This window comes from Salminus brasiliensis, chromosome 8 (assembly GCF_030463535.1).
Source record: "Salminus brasiliensis chromosome 8, fSalBra1.hap2, whole genome shotgun sequence".
Lineage (NCBI taxonomy): Eukaryota > Metazoa > Chordata > Actinopteri > Characiformes > Bryconidae > Salminus > Salminus brasiliensis.
The window spans coordinates 210,748-234,482 of NC_132885.1; the positions used below are offsets into that span (position 1 = coordinate 210,748).

A 23,735-nucleotide genomic window follows, 5' to 3' on the forward strand; every position below is an offset into this window, starting at 1 on the left:
CTGGCCCTCAATGTGTTTATTAACTAAACTCGTCTGAAAAATACCGTCCGTCTAGAGGACCGCGCCGGGCTCTGTGCTGGGAGCCTCTGGTCTGTCCCAAAGTCCACCCTTTCTGGTTTTGCTTTAGTGTACACTACCATGACACATGTCCATTGTCCATGTTAAGACTGCGAGTGGAGCTATGAATCACATGTATTGTACAGGTGACTTCAGCCTGCTCTCGCCCTGTAATATGATAAACACTTGAATACTTACAGAAACCACATGAACGCTGCACCAGTACACAAAAGCACAAGTGTGAACCTTGAGACAGGCCACTTCTCACTCCTCTGTTCTTCTGAGTACAGTAAAGTTAAAGATCTGATCTGTGCTTAAAGATGATGAAGTTCCAGGTCTGGGCTGAAGGAGGGAGGAGAAAGGAGATTCATATTTGATCTATAATCAGTTTTTATATTCACAAGAATGAACGGCTTCAGGATGCAGCTCTAGACTCCACTCAGTCCTTCTGTACGCAGCTAAACACCACAATCAAGTTTACTGAACAAACTCCATCAGACTGCAGATAAAATCAAACTTCTTTATATTTATGAAGTAAAGGTCTTCTAGTTAAGCACTCGATGAAAATGACCTGTCAAGCCAGAGAAAAGTGTCAAGGAATGATACGTTAATCCCTAAAGAAAAACTGTATGACCATTAGAGCTAGACATGAAAAAAAGCGTTAATCCAACGTCATTTTTACATTTTTAAATTTTTTTCTTTTTTGAAACACATTTCACGTTTTATTTAAAGTCAGTAACAGACATCATACAGACAGGTCTCATTTATCAGAGCTTCATTAATACAGGTTAAAAAACTATAAAAGAACTGGACAAGAACCACCACTATGTACTACAGTATACCTTTACTTAAACAATTTATGCAACAGATAAATGCAATAAAAAAAGGACATATTATACACTGCTCAGTTCATGCATGGTGAAACACATTTACATAAAGAAACACCCGTGGGTTTCTTTATATTGTAAACATTATAAGTTATGAAGCTTATGATTTATGAATTAATACATTTTTAAACATGCAATCATTATTTAATAATAATTATCATATTTGTACCAGTGGTAAATAAATGACAGCGTGTTAAAATCAAAATGACTAAATGCTCACTAGTGCTACTTGCATTTGTACATGGTTTGGTCTAACTCTATAACCAAATAAAAAACAGTTTTTTTATTGTTGTATAAATGTAATTATTAGCATAGAAGCCTAAATCAATCCGTCATTTGCATTCTGGGAGTATACTGTTTGAAAGGATGATTGATTTAGCTGAAGTATAATTTTACTGTTTATAAACACATTATCTACATTTTTGGTGAGGACTAATTTTTAGGTTTGTATGAGATAAACTAGCACTACTTATTATGTTCATTAAGCTGAAATGTATAGAAATGTGAATGATGATGATACACAGGCACGATTTGCAGTAGTTCTAATAAATACATACATACTCACTCAATATGATTCTGAATCATAATAACGCACAGTTAATCAGCTGGAACGCAGGTCTTACAGTAAAAGACAAATCGACTAATCATGTTCTGATGTTTCAGGTGTTCCCATGTTGGTGCTTCATTTAAGCACCTGCAGGCCTAACCAAAGGCTTGGCTGTATCTATCTTCATAGAGCAACCCTGACATTTATTTTTAGGTTCATTATGTCTCCTCTGAAGGTCAGAAGGCCTAGGAGGCTCTGAAGGTCCCCTATTGGAACTCCCTAACCTATCAATCATCATGGGTCGTTTCCTCCTCCTTCTTAATGCACTTGTGTGCTTTTAAAGAGTTTGAATGTCGGAACCTCTTCCCACACTCCGAGCAGGGATACGGTTTCTCTCCTGTGTGGATGAGCTGATGTTGCTGAAGATTACTTGTTTGATTAAAGCTCTTTCCACACTCTGAGCAGTGATACGGCCTCTCTCCTGTGTGAGTGCGCTGATGCAGTCTGAGGTGGCTGTGTTGGTTGAAGCTCTTCCCGCACTGTGAGCAGTAATACGGTTTCTCTCCCGTGTGAAGGCGCTGATGTGTTTTGAGATGACTCTTCAGAGTAAAGCTTCTCCCACACTCTGAGCAGTGATAGGGTTTCTCGCCAGTGTGAATGCGCTGGTGTTGCTGGAAATGACTTAGTTGATTAAAACTCCTCCCACAAACATGGCAGTAATATAGCTTCTCTCCTGTGTGAATACGCTGATGTCTTTGGAGATGACTTTGTGCAGTAAAGCTCTTCCCACACTCTGAGCAGAGATACGGTTTCTCTCCAGTGTGGATGTGCTGGTGTAACTGGAGACTACTCTGTCGAGTAAAGCTCTTCCCACACTCTGAGCACTGGTACAGCTTCACTCCTGTGTGACTGTGCTGGTGCCTCTGGAGATGACTCTGTAGAGTAAAGTTCCTCCCACACTCAGAGCACTGATACGGTTTCTCTCCTGTGTGAATGCGCTGGTGGGATTTCAGGCTACTCTGTACAGCAAAACCCTTTCCACAGTATGAGCACTGATATGGTTTTTCTCCTGTGTGAATGCGCTGGTGTTGTGTGAGGCCACATCTGTCTCTAAAACTCTTCCCGCACTCTGAACAGTGATGGTTTTTCTCCTTGGCTGAATTTTCCTGTGTTCGTCTGTATGGTGTGTCAGTGAAGAGAGTAGTAGAGGACTCACTACTGGGGTTTCCTTCATCAGTTCTGGAGGCCATATTCAACCGTTTGACCTATTCCTCATGACAGGATCTGCTGATGTGTTTGTAAAGTGGGTAGGAAGGCGAACACTAGGAGGAAAACTTGCTTCAGGGTGCCATTCATTTCTGAAGAAGAAAATGAACAAGAAAAATATTTTTTAAATCATAATATGCCACACATTGTTTTGGTTTGTGCTTAATGAGTAAGGGTCCACTGCCTGGCTCAGTGGTCAGCACAGAGCTATTAGTTATAGGGTTAGGGTTTGATATCTCTTTTGTGGCTTTATAGGTGTGTTACGATTTTGGCCACAGAATTAAAGTCTATCAATCTCCAGCTGAAGAAGTTTGTCAGGGTTGTGAAGGTATCATATCTCGTCCATGCTACTTGAAACCTAACTTCAGGCTGGGTGATGTGTCACCTCTCCTGTACATTACATGTTACCCATTCCTTTTCAGCAGGACAGTCAACTGACAGTGAGATAATGTTAGGGTTAGGGAGGGTTTTGCCTTTGGTTGAACCTGCAATGGTAGACTATGAACTATCTATTGGCCAAGGGATTTCAGATTGCAGTGAAGACGTTTGAACTGTGGGTTTACTGTGGTGAAAGCGTTTGGAGGTGGGAGGTCTGAAGCAAGTTCAACAGAAACAGTGTGAGTCTTGTGTTGTCTTTGATTAGTTATTTTACCTACAAAACCTGTAATAATAACAGTAAGTTTATTGATTGTTAAAACTGATTGATTGTTAAAACTGTTAAAAATGGCTTATTTTTTAATATATTTGTACTACTACTATTGAGATGTCAAGCCAGCTCCATCTCTGATGTCAAGAGGAGTTGGTGCTGGCCAGATCTCATATAACCTGTGCAAATATTTTAACTTCATATTTTCACTATGTTTTAGAGATGTTTATTACTTATTTTCTTCTTCTCTTTCACATTATCTAAAGATTCTAAAGCAAAAACCCACCGTGATCAAACATGGACAGTTGTTGTGACCCTTTATTTAGTGAATCTTCTTGTGTTTTGCTGATGGTTTGCTTAGGGTTAGGGTGTCTGTGGACCATATGATTCTTTCAAAGATTGTGAGTTTTGCTGAACAACTCTCAACCAATACCATCTCCCTTTTTAAACCCTTAATCACCCATCATAGATAAATGATACACCCCACTGACCAGCAACCTCCACCCAAACATTACCAGCTCCCAGACATCATTTCATCTTTTAGGACCAGCTGCTATTTTCCAACCACATTTCCACACAGAACTGCCATTAAGCTTTGGATTATATAATATAAACATATATATATATATATATATATATATATATATATATATATCAACAGCAGGTTTTAAGGACTGATCAAGTGATTCACAGATAATTAGATTCACCAACATTATTTCAAAACAAGAACTCTCCTGTTCTGCTGAGGATAAAGGTTCTCCTGGACTGGTTCTCGTGTTCTGAGCTTTTCTCTGCAGCAGAACCAGCTGTTAATGAATCCTCCTCCTACCTTCATCAGAGCAGCTCCTCTTCCTCTCCTCCAGCAGCACTGTAGAAGCGGAGGCGTGGACTGCTGACCAGAGCGGATCTCCTGCTTCTCCACTTTACTGGGGCTGGAGTTAGCGCCCCCACCTGGCCTGCAGCAGAACAGGAATCACGTGATCACAGAGCCTGGAGATGAGATTGTGTTCATCCTACGCGTATTGCGGAAAACCCGCCTCCTGCAGTACGAGTGGCTGATTGGTCAGTTGAAAAGTCGTTCACGTCAACATAACCACAGAACCCAGAGGAGCTGGAGGAGCATCAACTGCTTACCGAAGTACCTCAGAATAAAAAAGTACCAAAAAAGTACCAAAAAATGACAATATTACAATATATAATATTACAATATTACACTCCAGCATTCCAGTGTTTCTGATTTTTGTGAAATTGGATGACTGTAAAGTATTTTATATAAATGAATATTTCAGCTCAGATCAGTAATTCTGCGAGCAGTTAGACCCAGCAGGTAAGATGTGAACCTGCTGAGGCTGCAAAATTCAGAACTGCACGTGCAGCGATTACCTAAGGCTCTAAACCAGAGCTCTCACAGGTGAATGATGGTACACATCAAGTCCCGTCAACAGGCTTTACTGTCATTTCAACTACACACAGAGTACACAGTGACCGCACAGCGGTCCTCCAACAGCACGCAACACAGTGCAGACAGAAACAGTGCAGACAGACAGAAACACAGTGCAGACAGACAGACACACAGTGCAGACAGACAGAAACACAGTGCAGACAGACAGACACACAGTGCAGACAGACAGAAACACAGTGCAGACAGAAACACAGTGCAGACAGACAGTGCAGACAGACAGAAACACAGTGCAGACAGAGTGCAGACAGACAGAAACACAGTGCAGACAGAAACACAGTGCAGACAGACAGAAACAGTGCAGACAGACATACACACAGTGCAGACAGACAGAACACAGTGCAGACAGACACACAATGCAGACAGAAACAGTGCAGACAGACAGAAACACAGTGCAGACAGACAGTACAACACAGTGCAGACAGACAGAAACACAGTACAGACAGACACACAGTGCAGACAGACAGAAACACAGTGCAGACAGACACACAGTGCAGACAGACAGAAACACAGTGCAGACAGAAACACAGTGCAGACAGACAGAAACACAGTGCAGACAGACCTACTGGGGCCTTCTAGTCAGGAGGTCCAGGCCCCGGCTGCAGAGAGAGGTGTTGAGGCCCAGCAGGCTTAGCTTCCTGATGATGTTCAGTGGGACGTTGGTGTTGAACGCTGAGGTGAAGTCTAGGAACAGCATTCTGGCGTAGGTGTCCTTCTTCTCCAGGTCGGAGAGAGAGAGATGAAGGGTAGTGGTGATGGCATCGTCCGTGGAGTGGTTGGAACGATATGCAAATTGCAGGGGGTCCAATGAAAAGGGTTCCTTTCTTTCTGCACTCTGAGCACGGATACTCTCTCTCTGCTGACATATTCCTCATCAGTCTTTGACTTTGTGTTTGCAGATGCATATTTAATGTGTGTAAGTCAGGAGGTCATCATTCATGTCTGGAGAAGATAAATTCAAAAACTATTTCACAATGTAGAAAAAGGAGGAGTTCCTGATTGTAGGTTATCATTTATTTGGAACCTGGACGGTCCTTTCACACATTTCCATTATAATGTGGTGCCATATACAGTGGGGCAAAAAAGTGTTTAGTCAGCCACTGATTGTGCAAGTTCTCCTACTTAGAAAGATGAGAGAGGTCTGTGATTTTCATCACAGCTACACTTCAACTATGAGAGACGAAAAGAGAAAAAAAAATCCAGGAAATGACACTGTAGGATTTTAAAGAATTTATTTGTAAATTATGGTGGAAAATAAGTATTTCACCCACAAACAAGCAAGATTTCTGGCTCTCACAGACCTGTAACTTCTCTTCTGTCCTCCACTCATTATCTGTATAAAAGACACCTGTCCACAGCCTCAAACAGTCAGACTCCACACTTAACCATGGCCATGACCAAAGAGCTGTCAAAGGGCACCAGGAAGAAAATTGTAGACCTACACCAGGGGCTGTCTTTCTGCAAAGGGGACAGGACGACTGACCTGTGTTAAGGGAAGAATGAACGAGGTCGTGTATTGTGAGATTTTAAGTTAAAACCTACCATCAGTGAGGGCATTGAAGATGGAACGTGGCTGGGTCTTCCAGCATGACAATGACCCCAAACACACCGCTTGGGCAATGGAGGAGTGGCTCAGTGAAAAGCATTTCAAAGTCCAGGAGTGGCCTAGCCAGTCTCCAGATCTCAACCCCATAGACAATTTGTGGAGGGAGTTGAAAGTCTGTGTTGCCCGCTGACAGCTCCAAAACATCACTGCTCTAGAGGAGATCTGCATGGAGGAATGGGCCCAAATCACCAGCTACAGTGTGAGCAAACCTGGTGAAGACTTACAGGAAACGTTTGACCTCTGTCATTGCCAACAAAGGTTATGTTACAAAGTACTGAGTTGAACTTTTGTTGTTGACCAAACACTTATTTTCACCATAATTTACAAATAAATTCTTTAAAAATCCTACAGTGTGATTTCCTGGATTTCATTCTCTTTTCGTCTCTCATAGTTGAAGTGTCCCTATGATGAAAATTACAGACCTCTCTCCTCTTTCTAAGTAGGAGAACTTAAACAATCAGTGGCTGACTAAACACTTTTTTACCCCACTGTATGTACGTTTAAGCAAAGGCGGGGGCTGATTTTCAGCTCTTATGATGACGCTTGGGCTAGGTGATCGATGTCCCACATGTGGGAACTGTACAACATGTGATGTGACCTGGAGTCTAAACTGTGAGGCTTTTCTTTGTAGTGGGAGCAGAGGGACACTGAGAATCTGCAGACTCTCCACACTGTACTTTTAATTGTAATAAGATGTTTCATGACTGCAACTGAAAGACTGAAGTGGTCATGAGCCTCCTTTCAAGAGACGTCCCTCAGAGAACACCTCAATCTGTTTGTCAAAAAGTTGGTTTGAGATCATTGAGGTCTTATGATCATAGAAATGTCAATTTGTATAAAATAAATAATCAACTAATTACCAAAATAAGCTTTTTAGCATGTAAAGATTATATACCTGTATATTATTCTTTTCGTCCCGACGTCATGAGGTCATATTTTGAGAAAGTTTAATAGATTTATTCAGAACTCCACAAGAGAACAAGAGAACTCTGTATGTCTGCTCTCATCCGCCGGGAAATAAGCATCAGCACAAGCATGCGCACAAACACGCAGCTATAATCTGACCACAATGCATCTCTCACAGCTAGCGCCCCCACCTGGACAGACTGCAGGGGAACTACAATGCAATTACGTGATCACTGGAGGAGCTGAAAACCCGGCCTCCTGTGCTTCTGACAGTCTTCATATCAGCCATAGAAGCCAGTGGAGCTTGAAGAGAAGCAGACAATCCAACACGATATTCTATTCATTTTTCTTTTCATCAGCAGAATGTGATTCTGTTCACAGACATGATTTACAATCTGACCCAGAAAACCAACATTTTATTTTCCCATTTTAAATTATGACACGATATAGGAACAGGAGAGTAATTTAATTTAAATATTGAAGTTGAGAAACGTGTCAGTTACTGTCATCAGGACTATTTCTGATGGCGCCGAGGATGGCAGCCACGGTGACCACGGTGACGAGCTCCTCCGTGTGGTGTTTGTTTTTGTTTGTTAATGTTGTCTATTGTACGTCTAACTCAGTTAGTTGGAGCAGGGAACAACTACTGAGCTTCAGGAACAACATTTCCCCTGAAAACATCCCGGAATTTGTACAAGAAACTTCAGTTTGTGCGGAGATCCTCGCCACAGCCGCGCTGACCGCGCTCGGCCTCGCCAGGAGACTGTGGAGAAGCCGGCGCAGGGGCAGACGAGCCGGCGCGCTCGTGCGTCTGAGGCGGCGCGGGGCTCGCACACCTCTACCTTCATTATTCCTCTCCAACCTCCGATCTCTCAGCAACAAAACTGAGGAACTACTCCTGCTTAACCAAACTAACAAGGACTTCTCCGCTGCTTCTGCGCTCTGCTTCACGGAGACCTGGCTGACCGAGCTGACCCCGGACAGCGCGCTGCACCTCCCGGGCTTCCAGCTGCACAGAGCGGACAGAGACGCGGAGCGCAGCGGCAAGAGCAGAGGAGGAGGAATCTGCTTCTACATCAACGAGCGCTGGTGTAGAGACACTACGGTACTGTTAAAATCCTGCTCCCCTCATCTGGAATCTCTGTTCATAACCTGTAGGCCGTTCTACTCGCCCAGAGAGTTCAGCTCGTTCATCCTAGCCGGCACCTACATTGCGCCGAGCGCGTGCACGAGCGACGCGCTGAAACAGCTGGCGGAACAGATCACGAAGGTGGAGCGGGAGTTCCCGGACTCACTCCTCATCATTCTGGGGGATTTTAACAGTGCGAACCTCACGAAGGAGATGCCCAAATACAGACAACACATCGCGTGTCCAACACGAGAAGGCAACACACTGGACAAGTGCTACACCTGTATCAAGAATGCCTATCGCGCGGTCACGCGCGCAGCTGTCGGGCTCTCCGATCACAGCCTCGTTCACCTCATTCCAACCTACCGGCAGAAACTCAAAACCAACAAGCCGGTCATCACAACAGTGAAGAGGTGGACCAGTGGAGACACTGAGAAGCTGCAGGGCTGCTTCGAATCCACAGACTGGGCTGTGTTTGAGGAGGCGACAGACGGACTGGACGAATACACAGACACTGTGACGTCATACATCAGTTTCTGTGAAGACAGCTGTATCTCAACTAAATCACAGGTGAGATACAGTAACAACAAACCCTGGTTTACTGCTGAACTCAAACAGCTTCGGAGGGAAAAGGAGGAAGGGTTCAGGAGTGGAGATAGAACTGTCTTTAAGGAGGCCAAATACAGACTGGAGAAAGGGATTAGAGCTGCGAAGAGCAAGTACTCAGAGCAGCTGAACAGACACATCACTGCTAACGACCCATCTTCAGCCTGGAAAGGCCTACAGCTTCTCACTGGTCACAAGGTGAGAAAGACCCCCCTCCTCCTGAACGACCGACACCTCACCAACGACCTGAATGAGTTCTACTGCAGATTTGAACTCACAAAAGACAATCAGACCGTCTACCACCCATCACCCCCCTCCACCTCCACCCCCACACTGGCCCTCTCACCTCTGCCTCCTGCTCATCTCTGCATCAACCGGCAGGATGTTCACAGGCTCTTCAGCAGACAGAAGGTGAGGAAAGCCCCCGGGCCCGACTCAGTCTCTCCATCCACCCTAAAACACTGCTGTGACCAACTAGCTCCAGTGTTTACAGACATTTTTAACAGATCACTGGAACTCTGCTCTGTTCCAGCCTGCTTCAAAACCTCCACCATCATTCCAGTTCCCAAGAAATCCACCATCACCGGACTGAATGATTACAGGCCTGTCGCCCTGACCTCTGTAGTCATGAAGGTCTTTGAACGCCTGATCCTAGCCCACCTGAAGTCCATCACAGATCCCCTGCTGGACCCCCTGCAGTTTGCGTACCGAGCAAACAGGTCTGTCGATGATGTGGTCAACCTGACCCTGCACTTTATCCTGCAACATCTCGACAGCCATGGAAACTATGCTAGGGTTTTGTTTGTGGACTTTAGCTCGGCCTTTAACACTGTTGTGCCGCAGCTTCTTCAGGCCAAGCTCTCCCAGCTGTCAGTGCCAGACTCCATGTGTCGGTGGATCGTGGATTTTCTGACAGACAGGAGACAGCAGGTGCGGCTGGGGAAGCACAATTCAGACCTCCGGACACTCAGTACTGGAGTCCCTCAGGGTTGTGTTCTTTCACCCCTTCTCTTCAGCCTCTACACTAATGACTGTGTCTCCAAAGATCCAGCTGTAAAGATCCTGAAATTTGCAGATGACTCCACTCTGGTGGGCCTCATAGCCAACGGTGATGAGTCTGCTTACAGAAAGGAAATTGAGCAGCTGGTGTCCTGGTGCAGCAACAACCACCTGCTGCTAAACACAGAAAAGACTGTAGAGATGGTGGTGGACTTCCGACGCAATCCACCCACCCTTCCCCCCCTCCACATCAACAACACTGCAGTATCAATGGTGGAGTCACTCAAGTTCCTGGGCACCACCATTTCCAGAGACTTGAAATGGGAGAAAAACACCACCTCCATCATCAAGAAAGCTCAACAAAGAATGTACTTCTTGAGACAGCTCAAGAAATTCAACCTGCCACAGACCCTGATGATCCAGTTCTACACAGCGATCATCGAGTCCATTATCACAGCCTCCATAACTATCTGGTTTGGTTCCTCCACCTCACAAGAAAGAACCAAACTCCAGCGCATCATCAGGACAGCAGAGAGGATCATAGGATGTAACCTGCCATCACTTCAGCAGATCTACTCCAGCAGGACGAGGAAGCGGGCTGGCAAGATTACATCTGACCCCTCACATCCTGGACACCTCCTCTTCCAGACACTCCCCTCGGGTAGAAGACTGCGGTCCATCAAAACCAGCACAACACGTCATGCTAACAGCTTCTTCCCCAGAGCTGTAGCGCTCCTCAATCACAGTGGTCACCTCCCACTGTAAACCTCTAAACTTACAACTGAACTGTACCAAACCGGACTGAACAGTTATTTGCACTCTGCCTATTTTGCACTATGACTATTTGCACACCTGTACAGATGTTCTTTTCTGTAAATATATTTTTCAGCTCTTTATTACCTTTATTACCTTTAGTACTTTCTACTTTTTTTTAATTTATCCCCTACCCTATTTATTGTTTAGTGTCATTTTCCTTTAGTTTAAGACCGTGTTCTGTGTTTCTTTGTTACTTGTCATGCGTGTTGCTCTCACCAAGACAAATTCCTTGTATGGGTAACATACTTGGTGAAATAAAGAGATTCTGATTCTGATAAAGAGATTCTGATTTCTTAAATAAGCTACAAAAATAAAAAAGACAAACTCACAAAACTTACACTGAACACAGACTGTCAGCAGTCTTCAGTGTTTAACATACAATACTAATACTATTACTAATACTAAGTGTCACGCCCCGGGGCAGTCTCGTGCTGCGGCCTGCAGGCGGTCATGAGGACTCGTGAAGTATTGTGAAGTAGAGGTCAACACAGCGACTGTGATGGAGGATCACATGGAGTGCTTGGTGGTTTGTGTCTATTCCTTCTGATCTCTCTGACTGAATTACTGACATGTTTCTCTAATGCACAGACCGGTCACAATGACCTGAAATATTTGTTTGTAAAGTCACAAATATGTCATAATTATCAAAATGGTAAAAGACTTAATGGACCGCTGAAGTTTAGATCATCATTCTGTAGTCGTCATTATGCCCGTATTTGCCACTGTAAGCTGGATTTGATTTCTTACAAAAAGCTTTGATCATCTTCTGTGGGAAGTAGGTATGTTCAGAACCCTGCTGGTTATGGCGGTTGTAGCACTCTGTGGTTTGTCCTCCTCCTCCTAAAAGGATTAAAGAGGTAGGGCTGTTAAAGCAAGCTAAAGGAAAGCGCTACCGTATTTCAGTATTAGACAGATACTGCACTGTAACACCAGCTTCTGCTGGCAACTGGATGCAGAGGACCCAAGCTGGTCCTTGATGGTCAAGATGGGTGAAATTCTGGTCACCCAGGGGGAAACGCTGGATATGCTGGTTACCTCTTGACAACACAGTGCATGTTTTCTTTTGACTTTGATGGTTTAGCTTGTCCATCAGCATGACCAACATCACCAACGACCAGTTTGAACTTGCTACACCACTCGACCCCCACGCTAGCAAAGCGTGTTAGCTAGTGCAGTTATGTAAGAGACTGCCAGCCCAATGTTGTCAATTCATTGCAGTTGCATTAGCTTACATGTAGCAATGTAAGCCAAAGCCAAAATCGGCAGAAAAAGGTCCTTGGGACAAAACTGCAGGATGTGACAGAGGCAGTTTTTCGGAAACTCCTCTCATTTAAGACCGGGAGTTCCAAATATGAGCAAAACGGCATGGTGTCGACTACAGATGGAGAACACTGGAGTAACTTTTTTTAGTTGTAAATAATGTGTTAATTTCTTTGTCAAGTCATTCATTCATGTCCCCTCAACACAATACTCACTATAGACTAGCTTCACAATTAACACGCCTGAAGTGCTGCCCATTACCACTGCTGTCAGAACAAAACCTTAGAACTTAAAACCAGCGACTAAAAGAACAAGCTGAAGGTTTTTCAGTTTCTAATATCTAAACAGAAGAGACTGACTGATGTTTACAGTGGAGAGTCCAGTTTATTCATGTCTGCAGGGTTTCAACAGTAAAGAGCAAGCACTAATCAGACACTGATTTAGACTATTACACACAAAAAACGGGTTCTTCAAAGGTTCTCTACATAGAACCATGACAGCTCAAAAGAATCATTTGGACTGTTTGCCTGGTTAAAGGGTTCTTCAAACTAGTGGAAAACCATTTGTAGATGGTTCTGTATGGCACAAGAAATGGTTCCACTATCAAAAACCCACTTTTGGAGTAAAACAGTACATTTCAGAGATTGATGTAATGCTACACATTTACAATCACTTCACTTAGACAACCAATACATTACATTAAATACTATGGATTCAATACAGCATTTTTGCAGAATATGATTTCATCATACCAGACTGTCCAGGTCGAACTTAAGAACTCATCCAGCAAGAATTTGATAATGCTTTAAATAACTGAACTATTTTAAATGTAACTTGAAACTTCCACACTTTATAAACCCTTCTGAATCACCGTAACGGCTGACAACCATTGCCATACAGCAAAGTGTACTAGAGGACGAGAGGAGTGAATTTGAAATGAAATTAACTAGGACACCATGACCCAGAGCTCTTTGTTCAGAAAGGCTTTTTGTCATTGAGATTCTGTGTGGAATCAAGACTTCTGAACAAACCCTAACCCGAAGAGCTCCACTTAAGAATTCCAGCAGCTCCTGAAACATGAGAACTGAACAGTTACACCTAAAAATGTAGGTTTTACTTTTTGTCGCATATAAAATTTAATAAATGACAACTGAACATACTAAAATTCTTTCATGACTGAATTTCTAATTTATTTTTGTTTGTTTTAAAGTGTTCCCTCTATTAAATTAATTTAGAAGAGAAATTCTAAACTCTAACTGAATTTATACACACAAAAGTTCCCAAATAACAAACATAAATCTAAAGTTCTAATGTTTTGAAGTTTCTACCAGTATTAGCTGTTATACTCCTGTTTACATTGAATTTATGATAAAAGTATGAATACAAACACTACAGCATGTTTGATTGCGGGAGTAAATTGACTGATTTTGAGGCAGTTTTTTTGGGACATTACATTCCTTGTGCAATCAACCTGCCTCTTAAACTGTAGCATGTATGAGGTAACAGGCCCAGAGTAGGCCGCAATAGGGACTAGGACTGGACTCTGAGAGCATCAGCTCCAGTGACTCTTATTATACGCTCCACAACTTTCATGCACAGCGGAAAGAAAAGAGCCTTTCCTGTGAAACAGGTGACCTCAGTCACAGTCACTATTATCAGGGGCATCAGTTCTGCCATTAAATTATATTTAAAATGATTATTATTGTTATTATTATTATTATTACTACTACTACTACATGTGTACCAGTCAGAACTCTATTAACTGCTGTTAATAGTTACAAAACTAAATAAAAAAAGGTTTCTACTTAATTGCTTCTGTCTGTTTATATGAAGCTGTTCAGTCACACAACACAGAATAATGGACTGCAGCAGCTGGAAGTGGGACCACACTCAAATCTCTGAAAATGATAATTAGAATGGCAAAAAAAGGCCATCTTTAAAATGTATATACACCAATCAGCCATAACTTTAACATCACCTGCCTAGTATTGTGTAGATCCCCACTTCTCCGAGTAAATGGTCACCCAGCCCGACCTGCTGGAAGATTGCCCCCCCACTTGTGAGTTTTGGTTCCTCCCAAGGTTTCTTCCTCCAGCTCTGAGAGAGATTCTCCTTGGCTGCTCACTGAGGGTCTTAGATCTTTCATGTCTTCTTGTGTTATTTCTTTTTCTTTTTTCTGTCTGTTGCTAATTACTGATTGTGTAAAGCTGCTTTGTGACAACAACAGTAATAAAAAGCTACACAAATAAATTTGCCCAAACAGCTCCGACCTGTTCAAAAATGGACTCCACAAGACCTCTGAAGGCATCCTGTGGTATCTGGCACCAAGACATTAGCAGCAGATCCTTTAAGTCCTGCAAGCTGTGAGGTGGTTTCCATGAATCAGACTTGTATTTTCAGTACATCCCACAGATGCTTGATTAGACTGAGATAAAGGGAATTTGGAGTCCAGGTCCACCCCCTAAACTTTTGTTCATGTTCCTCAAACATTCCTGGACCATGATGCAGGGTGGCAGGAGCACTGTCCTGCTGAAAGAGGCCACTGTCATTACACAGCTGCACTTGGTACTTGGTCTGCAATAATGTTTAAGTATCCATAGCTTCATACTGTCTCTGCCGAAGCCACACAGTGCTTCACATTTGAGTTACTTGCCTTACCAACATACACAAGCAGACTTGTACGAGAATCTTCTAGATTTCATTCTGATTTCTCCAAAACTGCCGTTTCTTAATAACACTGTTAATAATTTACACTGTAGAAACAGCAAGCTGAAAAATGATCTAATTTGCTAATCAAGATCTGAAGCCTTGTCATCTAAGTAGTTGTGCATTAATTGCTGAAAATAATGTGTGGTGTGTTTGATGAGGTTTGTGGGGGTGCATGGCACGGGGAACACTTCACTGGTGAGGAAAGAATGGATTCAGTTAAAAACATCAAACATCTCACCAACTGTAAAAAAGCTGACGATGAAGAGAGGCGGAGCTTCTAGAGCAGGATAACAATCCTAAACACACCTCAGCATCCACACTGGACTACTTCAGGAGGAGCAAGCTGAAGGTTCTGCCAGGTCCCTCGCAGTCCCCCGACCTAACCATCACCATACTTCTGTGAATAGACCTCAAAAGAGCAGAGCAGCACAGGGCTGAACTGCCCCTTTCCACAGGACAAAGCCTTGAATCAGCGGTCATCATGTGTCACCCAAGTGCGCTTCAGACAGACTGTAAAAAAGGGTAAAAGTTTAATTAATAAAAGAAAAGTAGAAAAGGAAATGAGGTGTAGCATTTTTTGTTAAGAAGTATAATTTTACAGTGAGTTGTTTCAAATCTTTGTTTTACACCGTTCCACATTATTATTATTATTATTAATAATAATTATTATAAATGTAGTTTAAAACTTTTGTCCAAATCACTTTATTATCTTATTTTATAAAACATAACACACATCTAATAAACACTCCCCGGCCTCCTGATGAAGCTACCTTACAATGACCTCATGGTTGCTCCTCCTTCTTAATGCATTTGTGTATCTTCAGAGTGTTGGAGTGTCTGAAGCTCTTCCCGCACTCTGAGCAGTGATAGGGTTTCTCTCCGGTGTGAATGCGCTGGTGTGTGTTCAGTTGACTGTTTGTAGTAAAGCTCTTTCCACACTCCGAGCAGGGATACGGTCTCTCTCCCGTGTGGACACGCTGGTGTAGTCGGAGATGACTGGGGTGATTAAAGCTCGTCCCACAGTCTGGGCAGTGGTACGGCCTCTCTCCCGTGTGAGTGCGCTCATGTAGCCGAAGATGACTCTGTTGTTTAAAACTCTTCCCACAGACTAAGCAGTTGTAGGGTTTCTCACCGGTATGAATTCTCTGGTGTATCTGAAGACTGTTCTTCACAGTAAAGCTCTTCCCACACTCTGAGCACTGATAGGGCTTCTCTCCGGTGTGAGCGCGCTGGTGGGTTTTGAGAGAACCGCAGTTTCTAAAACTGATTCCACACTCTAAGCAGTGGTACGGTTTCTCTCCAGTGTGAGTGTACTGGTGTACCTGAAGATGACTCTGTACAGTAAAAGTCTTCCCACACTCTGAGCACTGATAGGGCTTCTCTCCAGTGTGAATGCGCTGGTGGGTTTTAAGGCTATACCCTCCTCTAAAACTCTTTCCGCACTCTGAGCAGTGATGGGTTCTCTCCTTGCCTGAATTTGTTGGAGCTTCTCTGTTGGAGGTGTTGGTGTTGAGAATAACAGGAGACCGTACTGGAGTTCTGGACTTTCTTTTAGAGGCCATGTTCTAATTTGATTTCAGTGCTCCTCATTGTAGCGTCTCCTGATGTTTTTGTGGAATTGAATTCATAGTAAGAAGACTTCCTTCACTGCAGTTTATTTCTGAATAAGCAACAAAAGAAGAAAAATATTTAAATATTTAAATACTGAATTGAATTGACTGTTATCTACCACTCCTGTTATCCAATCCTAAGGATCTGTTCGTGGTCTGCTTTCCCCCCCATCATTTAAAAACACCTCAATCTCAACCTTATTAACCCAAATTATTCACACCCTTCATCTCTGTTTCCATGGAAACGGATGACATCCAAATATATGATTGCTTTCACACCTAACTTGTTTGGTCTAAAACAGCAGGTGTAAAAGGTGCCTTGGACCAAACGTTGGTCTTGGTCCAGTTAAAAACAAAATGCTCAGCTCTCATACTGGTTCCTCCAATCAGTAAAGATGAACATGTTCTACGTCAATTTCAGACTAAATATTAGCTGGTTGCTTTTTGCTGCTATTTACAAAATATATTTTCCTCCATCATTAAAACTAAATCTGATGAGAATACTTAATGATGACAGCTGAAAGTATGGAGTGTAAGTTTTCTCAGGCTAATTGAAGGTGGTCATCAATCAGCCTTGGTATCATTTTGTCCAACCCCTGAACCAGCTGCCATCTCCCACCAACTTTACACACATTACTGCAGCTCTCTCTCTCTCTCTCTCTCACACACACACACACACACACACACACACACACACACACACACCATCAGTCTGTCTGTGTTGTCACAGTGTTTACAGTATTAGCTCGTATCTATACACTAAGCTTCTTACTGAAGAACCTGAAATTCCAGGCAAACCAAAGAATAAAGAATAAATAATAAAGAGGATCTTCAGAGTTAATCAGTAATAAAAAAAACTGCACATCATCCACTGACAGGACCTCAGGGTCTAGATCAGCTCTCCTGTTCTGCTGAGGATAAAGGTTCTCCTGGACTGGTTCTCGTGTTCTGAGCTTTTCTCTGCAGCAGAACCAGCTGTTAATGAATCCTCCTCCTACCTTCATCAGAGCAGCTCCTCTTCCTCTCCTCCAGCAGCACTGTAGAAGCGGAGGCGTGGACTGCTGACCAGAGCGGATCTCCTGCTTCTCCACTTTACTGGGGCTGGAGATCCACACTTACACAGCTAGCGCCCCCAGCTGGCCTGCAGGAGAACCACACTTACACAGCTAGCGCCCCCAGCTGGCCTGCAGGAGAACCACACTTACACAGCTAGCGCCCCCAGCTGGCCTGCAGGAGAACCACACTTACACAGCTAGCGCCCCCAGCTGGCCTGCAGGAGAACCACACTTACACAGCTAGCGCCCCCAGCTGGCCTGCAGAGGAGCTTAAAGTTGAGGACGTTTTTTCTCATCCCACCCGTATTCCGGCAAACCCGCCTCCTGCACCAGCAGTGGCTGATTGGTCAGTTGAGAAGATTCTTTTTCTGACTGATGAAACATGGGTGAAGTGTTTAACTGTGGACTGACTCGGTTCACTTTCCACATTCAGATATTACTGATGAGTTTTCTCATTAATGTAGAAATATTCAACCTGTGGTTTATTAATGCTTATATTAACCTACAAACATCTTTATATCTGTATTGTTCTTCTGCACTAATTTAACACTACCAGCACACTCCTCATCATCCACAGAGAGCATGTGGCTAAAGAACAGTGTAGTTCTATACAGTGTGTCTGAGCTACAGTCAGAGGATGGTGGAACTGAGAGCTGAGCAGTGGAGGACGGGACATGTTTAAGAGGTGTGTGATCACTCTCTTGAGTTCCCTTCCAGACCAATTAAGTGTCTAAAATGAATACTTTTAAATAATAGTACATTTAAGGGTGTCATTTTCAGTTCTGCTTCAGATACCTTTTCTAAACCATGTGAAGATCTAACTCTAGGAGACAGACAGAGTGAAGCTCAGGCTGTTGAACTACAGACCCTGCTTTGTAGTAGATAGATGAGGAGGACAGAGCACCTTGTATTTTCCGCATTCATCAGCAGTGTTAGGGTTAGGGTTAGGGTTAGGTTAGGGTTAGGGTTAGGGTTAGGGTTAGGGTTAGGCTTGGGTTAGGGTTAGGGTTAGGGTTAGGGTTAGGGTTAGGTTAGGGTTAGGGTTAGGTTAGGGTTAGGGTTAGGTTAGGGTTAGGGTTAGGGTTAGGTTAGGGTTAGGGTTAGGTTAGGGTTAGGGTTAGGGTTAGGTTAGGGTTAGGGTTAGGGTTAGGTTAGGGTTAGGTTTTTGTTATGTACAATGACTTCCCCCATTACAATCCATCAGACTGCATGGTTGAGTAGGAAGATCAAGGGTAGTGCACGGGCCAGCGCTTGTTAAGCATTGCTATCGGGCTTTTGGTCCTGTAGTAGGCCTAAAGAGAGCAGAGTGAGGCGAGCAGAGTGAGGAGTGTGCCACTAGACTGAGCAGGACACCCTCTAGATCTACTTGGCCTTGTTTGTTCACCTGTTCTCTCTCCCCCCAATGCTACAGTAAAGCAGGGAGTGAACAGGTGTGAAGTTAAGGGTTAGGGTTAGAGTTAGGTTTAGGGTTGGGGGCTGGGGCTAGGGTTAAGGTTAAGGTTAGGGTTAGGGTTAGGGTTAGGGCTTAGGTTATGATTAGGGTTGGGGGCTGGGGTTAGGGTTAAGGTTAAGGTTAGGGTTAGGTTAAGATTAGGGTTAGGGTTGGGGGCTGGGGCTAGGGTTAAGGTTAAGGTTAGGGTTAGGGTTAGGGTTAAGGTTGGGTTAGGTGCAGGCAGCAGAGTGAGGAGTGTGCCACTAGACTGAGCAGGACACCCTCTAGACCTACTTGGCCTTGTTTGTTCACCTGTTCTCTCTCCCCTATGCTACAGTAAAGCAGGGAGTGAACAGGTGTGAAGTTAAGGGTTAGGGTTAGGGTCAGGGTTAGGGTTAGGGTTAGGGTTAGGGTTAGGGTTAGGTTAGGTTAGGTTAGGTTGGGTTAGGGTTAGGGTTAGGGTTAGGGTTAGGGTTAGGGTTAGGGTTGGGTTAGGGTTAGGGTTAGGGTTAGGGTTAGGGTTAGGTTTTTGTTATGTACAATGACTTCCCCCATTACAATCCATCAGACTGCATGGTTGAGTAGGAAGATCAAGGGTAGTGCACGGGCCAGCGCTTGTTAAGCATTGCTATCGGGCTTTTGGTCCTGTAGTAGGCCTAAAGAGAGCAGAGTGAGGCGAGCAGAGTGAGGAGTGTGCCACTAGACTGAGCAGGACACCCTCTAGATCTACTTGGCCTTGTTTGTTCACCTGTTCTCTCTCCCCAATGCTACAGTAAAGCAGGGAGTGAACAGGTGTAAAGTTAAGGGTTAGGGTTAGAGTTAGGTTTAGGGTTGGGGGCTGGGGCTAGGGTTAAGGTTAAGGTTAGGGTTAGGTTTAGGTTTAGGGCTTAGGTTATGATTAGGGTTGGGGGCTGGGGTTAGGGTTAAGGTAAAGGTTAGGGTTAGGTTAAGATTAGGGTTAGGGTTGGGGGCTGGGGCTAGGGTTAAGGTTAAGGTTAAGGTTAGGGTTAAGGTTGGGTTAGGGTTAGGTTTAGGGTTAGGGCTTAGGTTATGATTAGGGTTGGGGGCTGGGGCTAGGGTTAAGGTAAAGGTTAGGGTTAGGTTAAGATTAGGGTTAGGAGCAGGCAGCAGAGTGAGGAGTGTGCCACTAGACTGAGCAGGACACCCTCTAGACCTACTTGGCCTTGTTTGCTCACCTGTTCCCTCTCCCCAATGCTACAGTAAAGCAGGGAGTGAACAGGTGTGAGGTTGAGGTGTATTGAAAATCCTATGATTAGAGTGATGTGAGCAGAATGAGGAATAGGTGTGAGGTTGAGGTGTAGTAGATTTGATATGATTTGTAAATCTGTGATTATTGAGTCAGCTGTTGAGAGAAGGGTAGAGTGAAGAACACACTGCTAGACTAAATAGGGTTAGGTTTAGGGTTAGGGTTAGGGTTTTAGGGTTAGGGTTAGGGCTTAGGTTATGATTAGGGTTGGGGGCTGGGGCTAGGGTTAAGGTTAAGGTTAGGGTTAGGGTTTTTTAGGGTTAGAGTTAGGTTAAGATTAGGGTTAGGGGCTGGGTTTAGGGTTAGAGGCTTGGGTTAGGGTTAGGACTAGATTAGGATTAGGATTAAGGTTAGGGTTAGGGTTAGGTTTAGGGTTAGGGCTTAGGTTATGATTAGGGTTAGGGGCTGGGGTTAGGGTTAGAGGCTTGGGTTAGGGTTAGGACTAGATTAGGATTAGGATTAAGGTTAGGGTTAGGGTTAGGTTTAGGGTTAGGGCTTAGGTTATGATTAGGGTTGGGGGCTGGGGTTAGGGTTAAGGTTAAGGTTAGGGTTAGGTTAAGATTAGGGTTAGGGTTGGGGGCTGGGGCTAGGGTTAAGGTTAGGGTTAGGGTTAAGGTTGGGTTAGGGTTAGGTTTAGGGTTAGGGCTTAGGTTATGATTAGGGTTGGGGGCTGGGGTTAGGGTTAAGGTTAAGGTTAGGGTTAGGTTAAGATTAGGGTTAGGGTTGGGGGCTGGGGCTAGGGTTAAGGTTAGGGTTAGGGTTAGGTTTAGGGTTAGGGCTTAGGTTATGATTAGGGTTGGGGGCTGGGGTTAGGGTTAAGGTAAAGGTTAGGGTTAGGTTAAGATTAGGGTTAGGAGCAGGCAGCAGAGTGAGGAGTGTGCCACTAGACTGAGCAGGACACCCTCTAGACCTACTTGGCCTTGTTTGCTCACCTGTTCCCTCTCCCCAATGCTACAGCAAAGCAGAGAGTGAACAGGTGTGAAGTTGAGGTGTATTGGAAATCCTATGATTAGAGTGATGTGAGCAGAATGAGGAATGCACTTGTTTTAGGCTTTGTTTTGCTTCTTCTATTAGTGTTAAAAGGGGACTTAATAGGTGTGAAATTGTTGGGGTTAGGGGCTTGGGTCAGGGTAATGATCTATTGGTTTATTTGGTTTTATTGGAGTATTACTGGTGCTAATACTGGACTAAAATGTCACATGAGAAGACCACTGAGACTCAAATAGCATGCTTGGTCCGAAGGCTCTGGCAGGGGTTAGGTTTTTGTTATGTACAATGACTTCCCCCATTACAATCCATCAGACTGCATGGTTGAGTAGGAAGATCAAGGGTAGTGCACGGGCCAGCGCTTGTTAAGCATTGCTATCGGGCTTTTGGTCCTGTAGTAGGCCTAAAGAGAGCAGAGTGAGGCGAGCAGAGTGAGGAGTGTGCCACTAGACTGAGCAGGACACCCTCTAGATCTACTTGGCCTTGTTTGTTCACCTGTTCTCTCTCCCCAATGCTACAGTAAAGCAGGGAGTGAACAGGTGTAAAGTTAAGGGTTAGGGTTAGAGTTAGGTTTAGGGTTGGGGGCTGGGGCTAGGGTTAAGGTTAAGGTTAGGGTTAGGTTTAGGTTTAGGGCTTAGGTTATGATTAGGGTTGGGGGCTGGGGTTAGGGTTAAGGTAAAGGTTAGGGTTAGGTTAAGATTAGGGTTAGGGTTGGGGGCTGGGGCTAGGGTTAAGGTTAAGGTTAAGGTTAAGGTTAGGGTTAAGGTTGGGTTAGGGTTAGGTTTAGGGTTAGGGCTTAGGTTATGATTAGGGTTGGGGGCTGGGGCTAGGGTTAAGGTAAAGGTTAGGGTTAAGGTTAGGGTTAAGGTTAGGGTTAGGGTTAGGGTTAGGGTTAGGGTTAGGGTTGAGGTGTATTGAAAATCCTATGATTAGAGTGATGTGAGCAGAATGAGGAATAGGTGTGAGGTTGAGGTGTAGTAGATTTGATATGATTTGTAAATCTGTGATTATTGAGTCAGCTGTTGAGAGAAGGGTAGAGTGAAGAACACACTGCTAGACTAAATAGGGTTAGGTTTAGGGTTAGGGTTAGGGTTTTAGGGTTAGGGTTAGGGCTTAGGTTATGATTAGGGTTGGGGGCTGGGGCTAGGGTTAAGGTTAAGGTTAGGGTTAGGGTTTTTTAGGGTTAGAGTTAGGTTAAGATTAGGGTTAGGGGCTGGGTTTAGGGTTAGAGGCTTGGGTTAGGGTTAGGACTAGATTAGGATTAGGATTAAGGTTAGGGTTAGGGTTAGGTTTAGGGTTAGGGCTTAGGTTATGATTAGGGTTAGGGGCTGGGGTTAGGGTTAGAGGCTTGGGTTAGGGTTAGGACTAGATTAGGATTAGGATTAAGGTTAGGGTTAGGGTTAGGTTTAGGGTTAGGGCTTAGGTTATGATTAGGGTTGGGGGCTGGGGTTAGGGTTAAGGTTAAGGTTAGGGTTAGGTTAAGATTAGGGTTAGGGTTGGGGGCTGGGGCTAGGGTTAAGGTTAGGGTTGGGTTAGGGCTTAGGTTATGATTAGGGTTGGGGGCTGGGGTTAGGGTTAAGGTTAAGGTTAGGGTTAGGTTAAGATTAGGGTTAGGGTTGGGGGCTGGGGCTAGGGTTAAGGTTAGGGTTAGGGTTGGGTTAGGGCTTAGGTTATGATTAGGGTTGGGGGCTGGGGTTAGGGTTAAGGTAAAGATTAGGGTTAGGTTAAGATTAGGGTTAGGAGCAGGCAGCAGAGTGAGGAGTGTGCCACTAGACTGAGCAGGACACCCTCTAGACCTACTTGGCCTTGTTTGCTCACCTGTTCCCTCTCCCCAATGCTACAGTAAAGCAGGGAGTGAACAGGTGTGAGGTTGAGGTGTATTGAAAATCCTATGATTAGAGTGATGTGAGCAGAATGAGGAATAGGTGTGAGGTTGAGGTGTAGTAGATTTGATATGATTTGTAAATCTGTGATTATTGAGTCAGCTGTTGAGAGGAGGGCAGAGTGAAGAACACACTGCTAGACTAAACAGGGTTAGGTTTAGGGTTAGGGTTAGGGCTAGATTAAGATTAGGATTAAGGTTAGGGTTAGGGTTAGGTTTAGGGTTAGGGCTTAGGTTATGATTAGGGTTGGGGGCTGGGGTTAGGGTTAAGGTAAAGGTTAGGCTTAGGTTAAGATTAGGGTTAAAAGCAGGCACCAGAGTGAGGGGTTAGGGTTAGGGCTTAGGTTATGATTAGGGTTGGGGGCTGGGGCTAGGGTTAAGGTTAAGGTTAGGGTTAGGTTAAGATTAGGGTTAGGGGCTGGGGTTAGGGTTAAGGTAAAGGTTAGGGTTAGGTTAAGATTAGGGTTAGGAGCAGGCAGCAGAGTGAGGAGTGTGCCACTAGACTGAGCAGGACACCCTCTAGACCTACTTGGCCTTGTTTGCTCACCTGTTCCCTCTCCCCAATGCTACAGTAAAGCAGGGAGTGAACAGGTGTGAGGTTGAGGTGTA

At 44.2% G+C, this 23,735-nt stretch overlaps 1 protein-coding gene across 2 annotated transcripts; it reads right to left on the bottom strand.

Annotated features, from left to right (window-relative positions):
- Positions 1 to 634: 634 nt before the first annotated feature.
- On the bottom strand, positions 635 to 17,795 carry LOC140560791 (uncharacterized). 2 transcript variants are annotated; one of them, XM_072685337.1, is made up of 4 exons: positions 17,502 to 17,795; positions 15,702 to 16,553; positions 15,212 to 15,220; positions 637 to 2,647 (listed from the first exon to the last, which is right to left on the bottom strand). In XM_072685337.1, exons 2-4 carry the CDS (start codon positions 16,453 to 16,455, stop codon positions 1,779 to 1,781), a joined length of 1,632 nt encoding a protein of 543 aa, XP_072541438.1. In that variant the 5' UTR covers positions 16,456 to 16,553; positions 17,502 to 17,795; the 3' UTR covers positions 637 to 1,778. The 2 variants fall into 2 exon arrangements, with proteins under 2 accessions (XP_072541437.1, XP_072541438.1); XM_072685336.1 differs by lacking the exons at positions 15,212 to 15,220; positions 15,702 to 16,553; positions 17,502 to 17,795 and adding exons at positions 4,233 to 4,359; positions 5,425 to 5,451 and having other exon boundaries at positions 635 to 2,849.
- Positions 17,796 to 23,735: the final 5,940 nt, after the last annotated feature.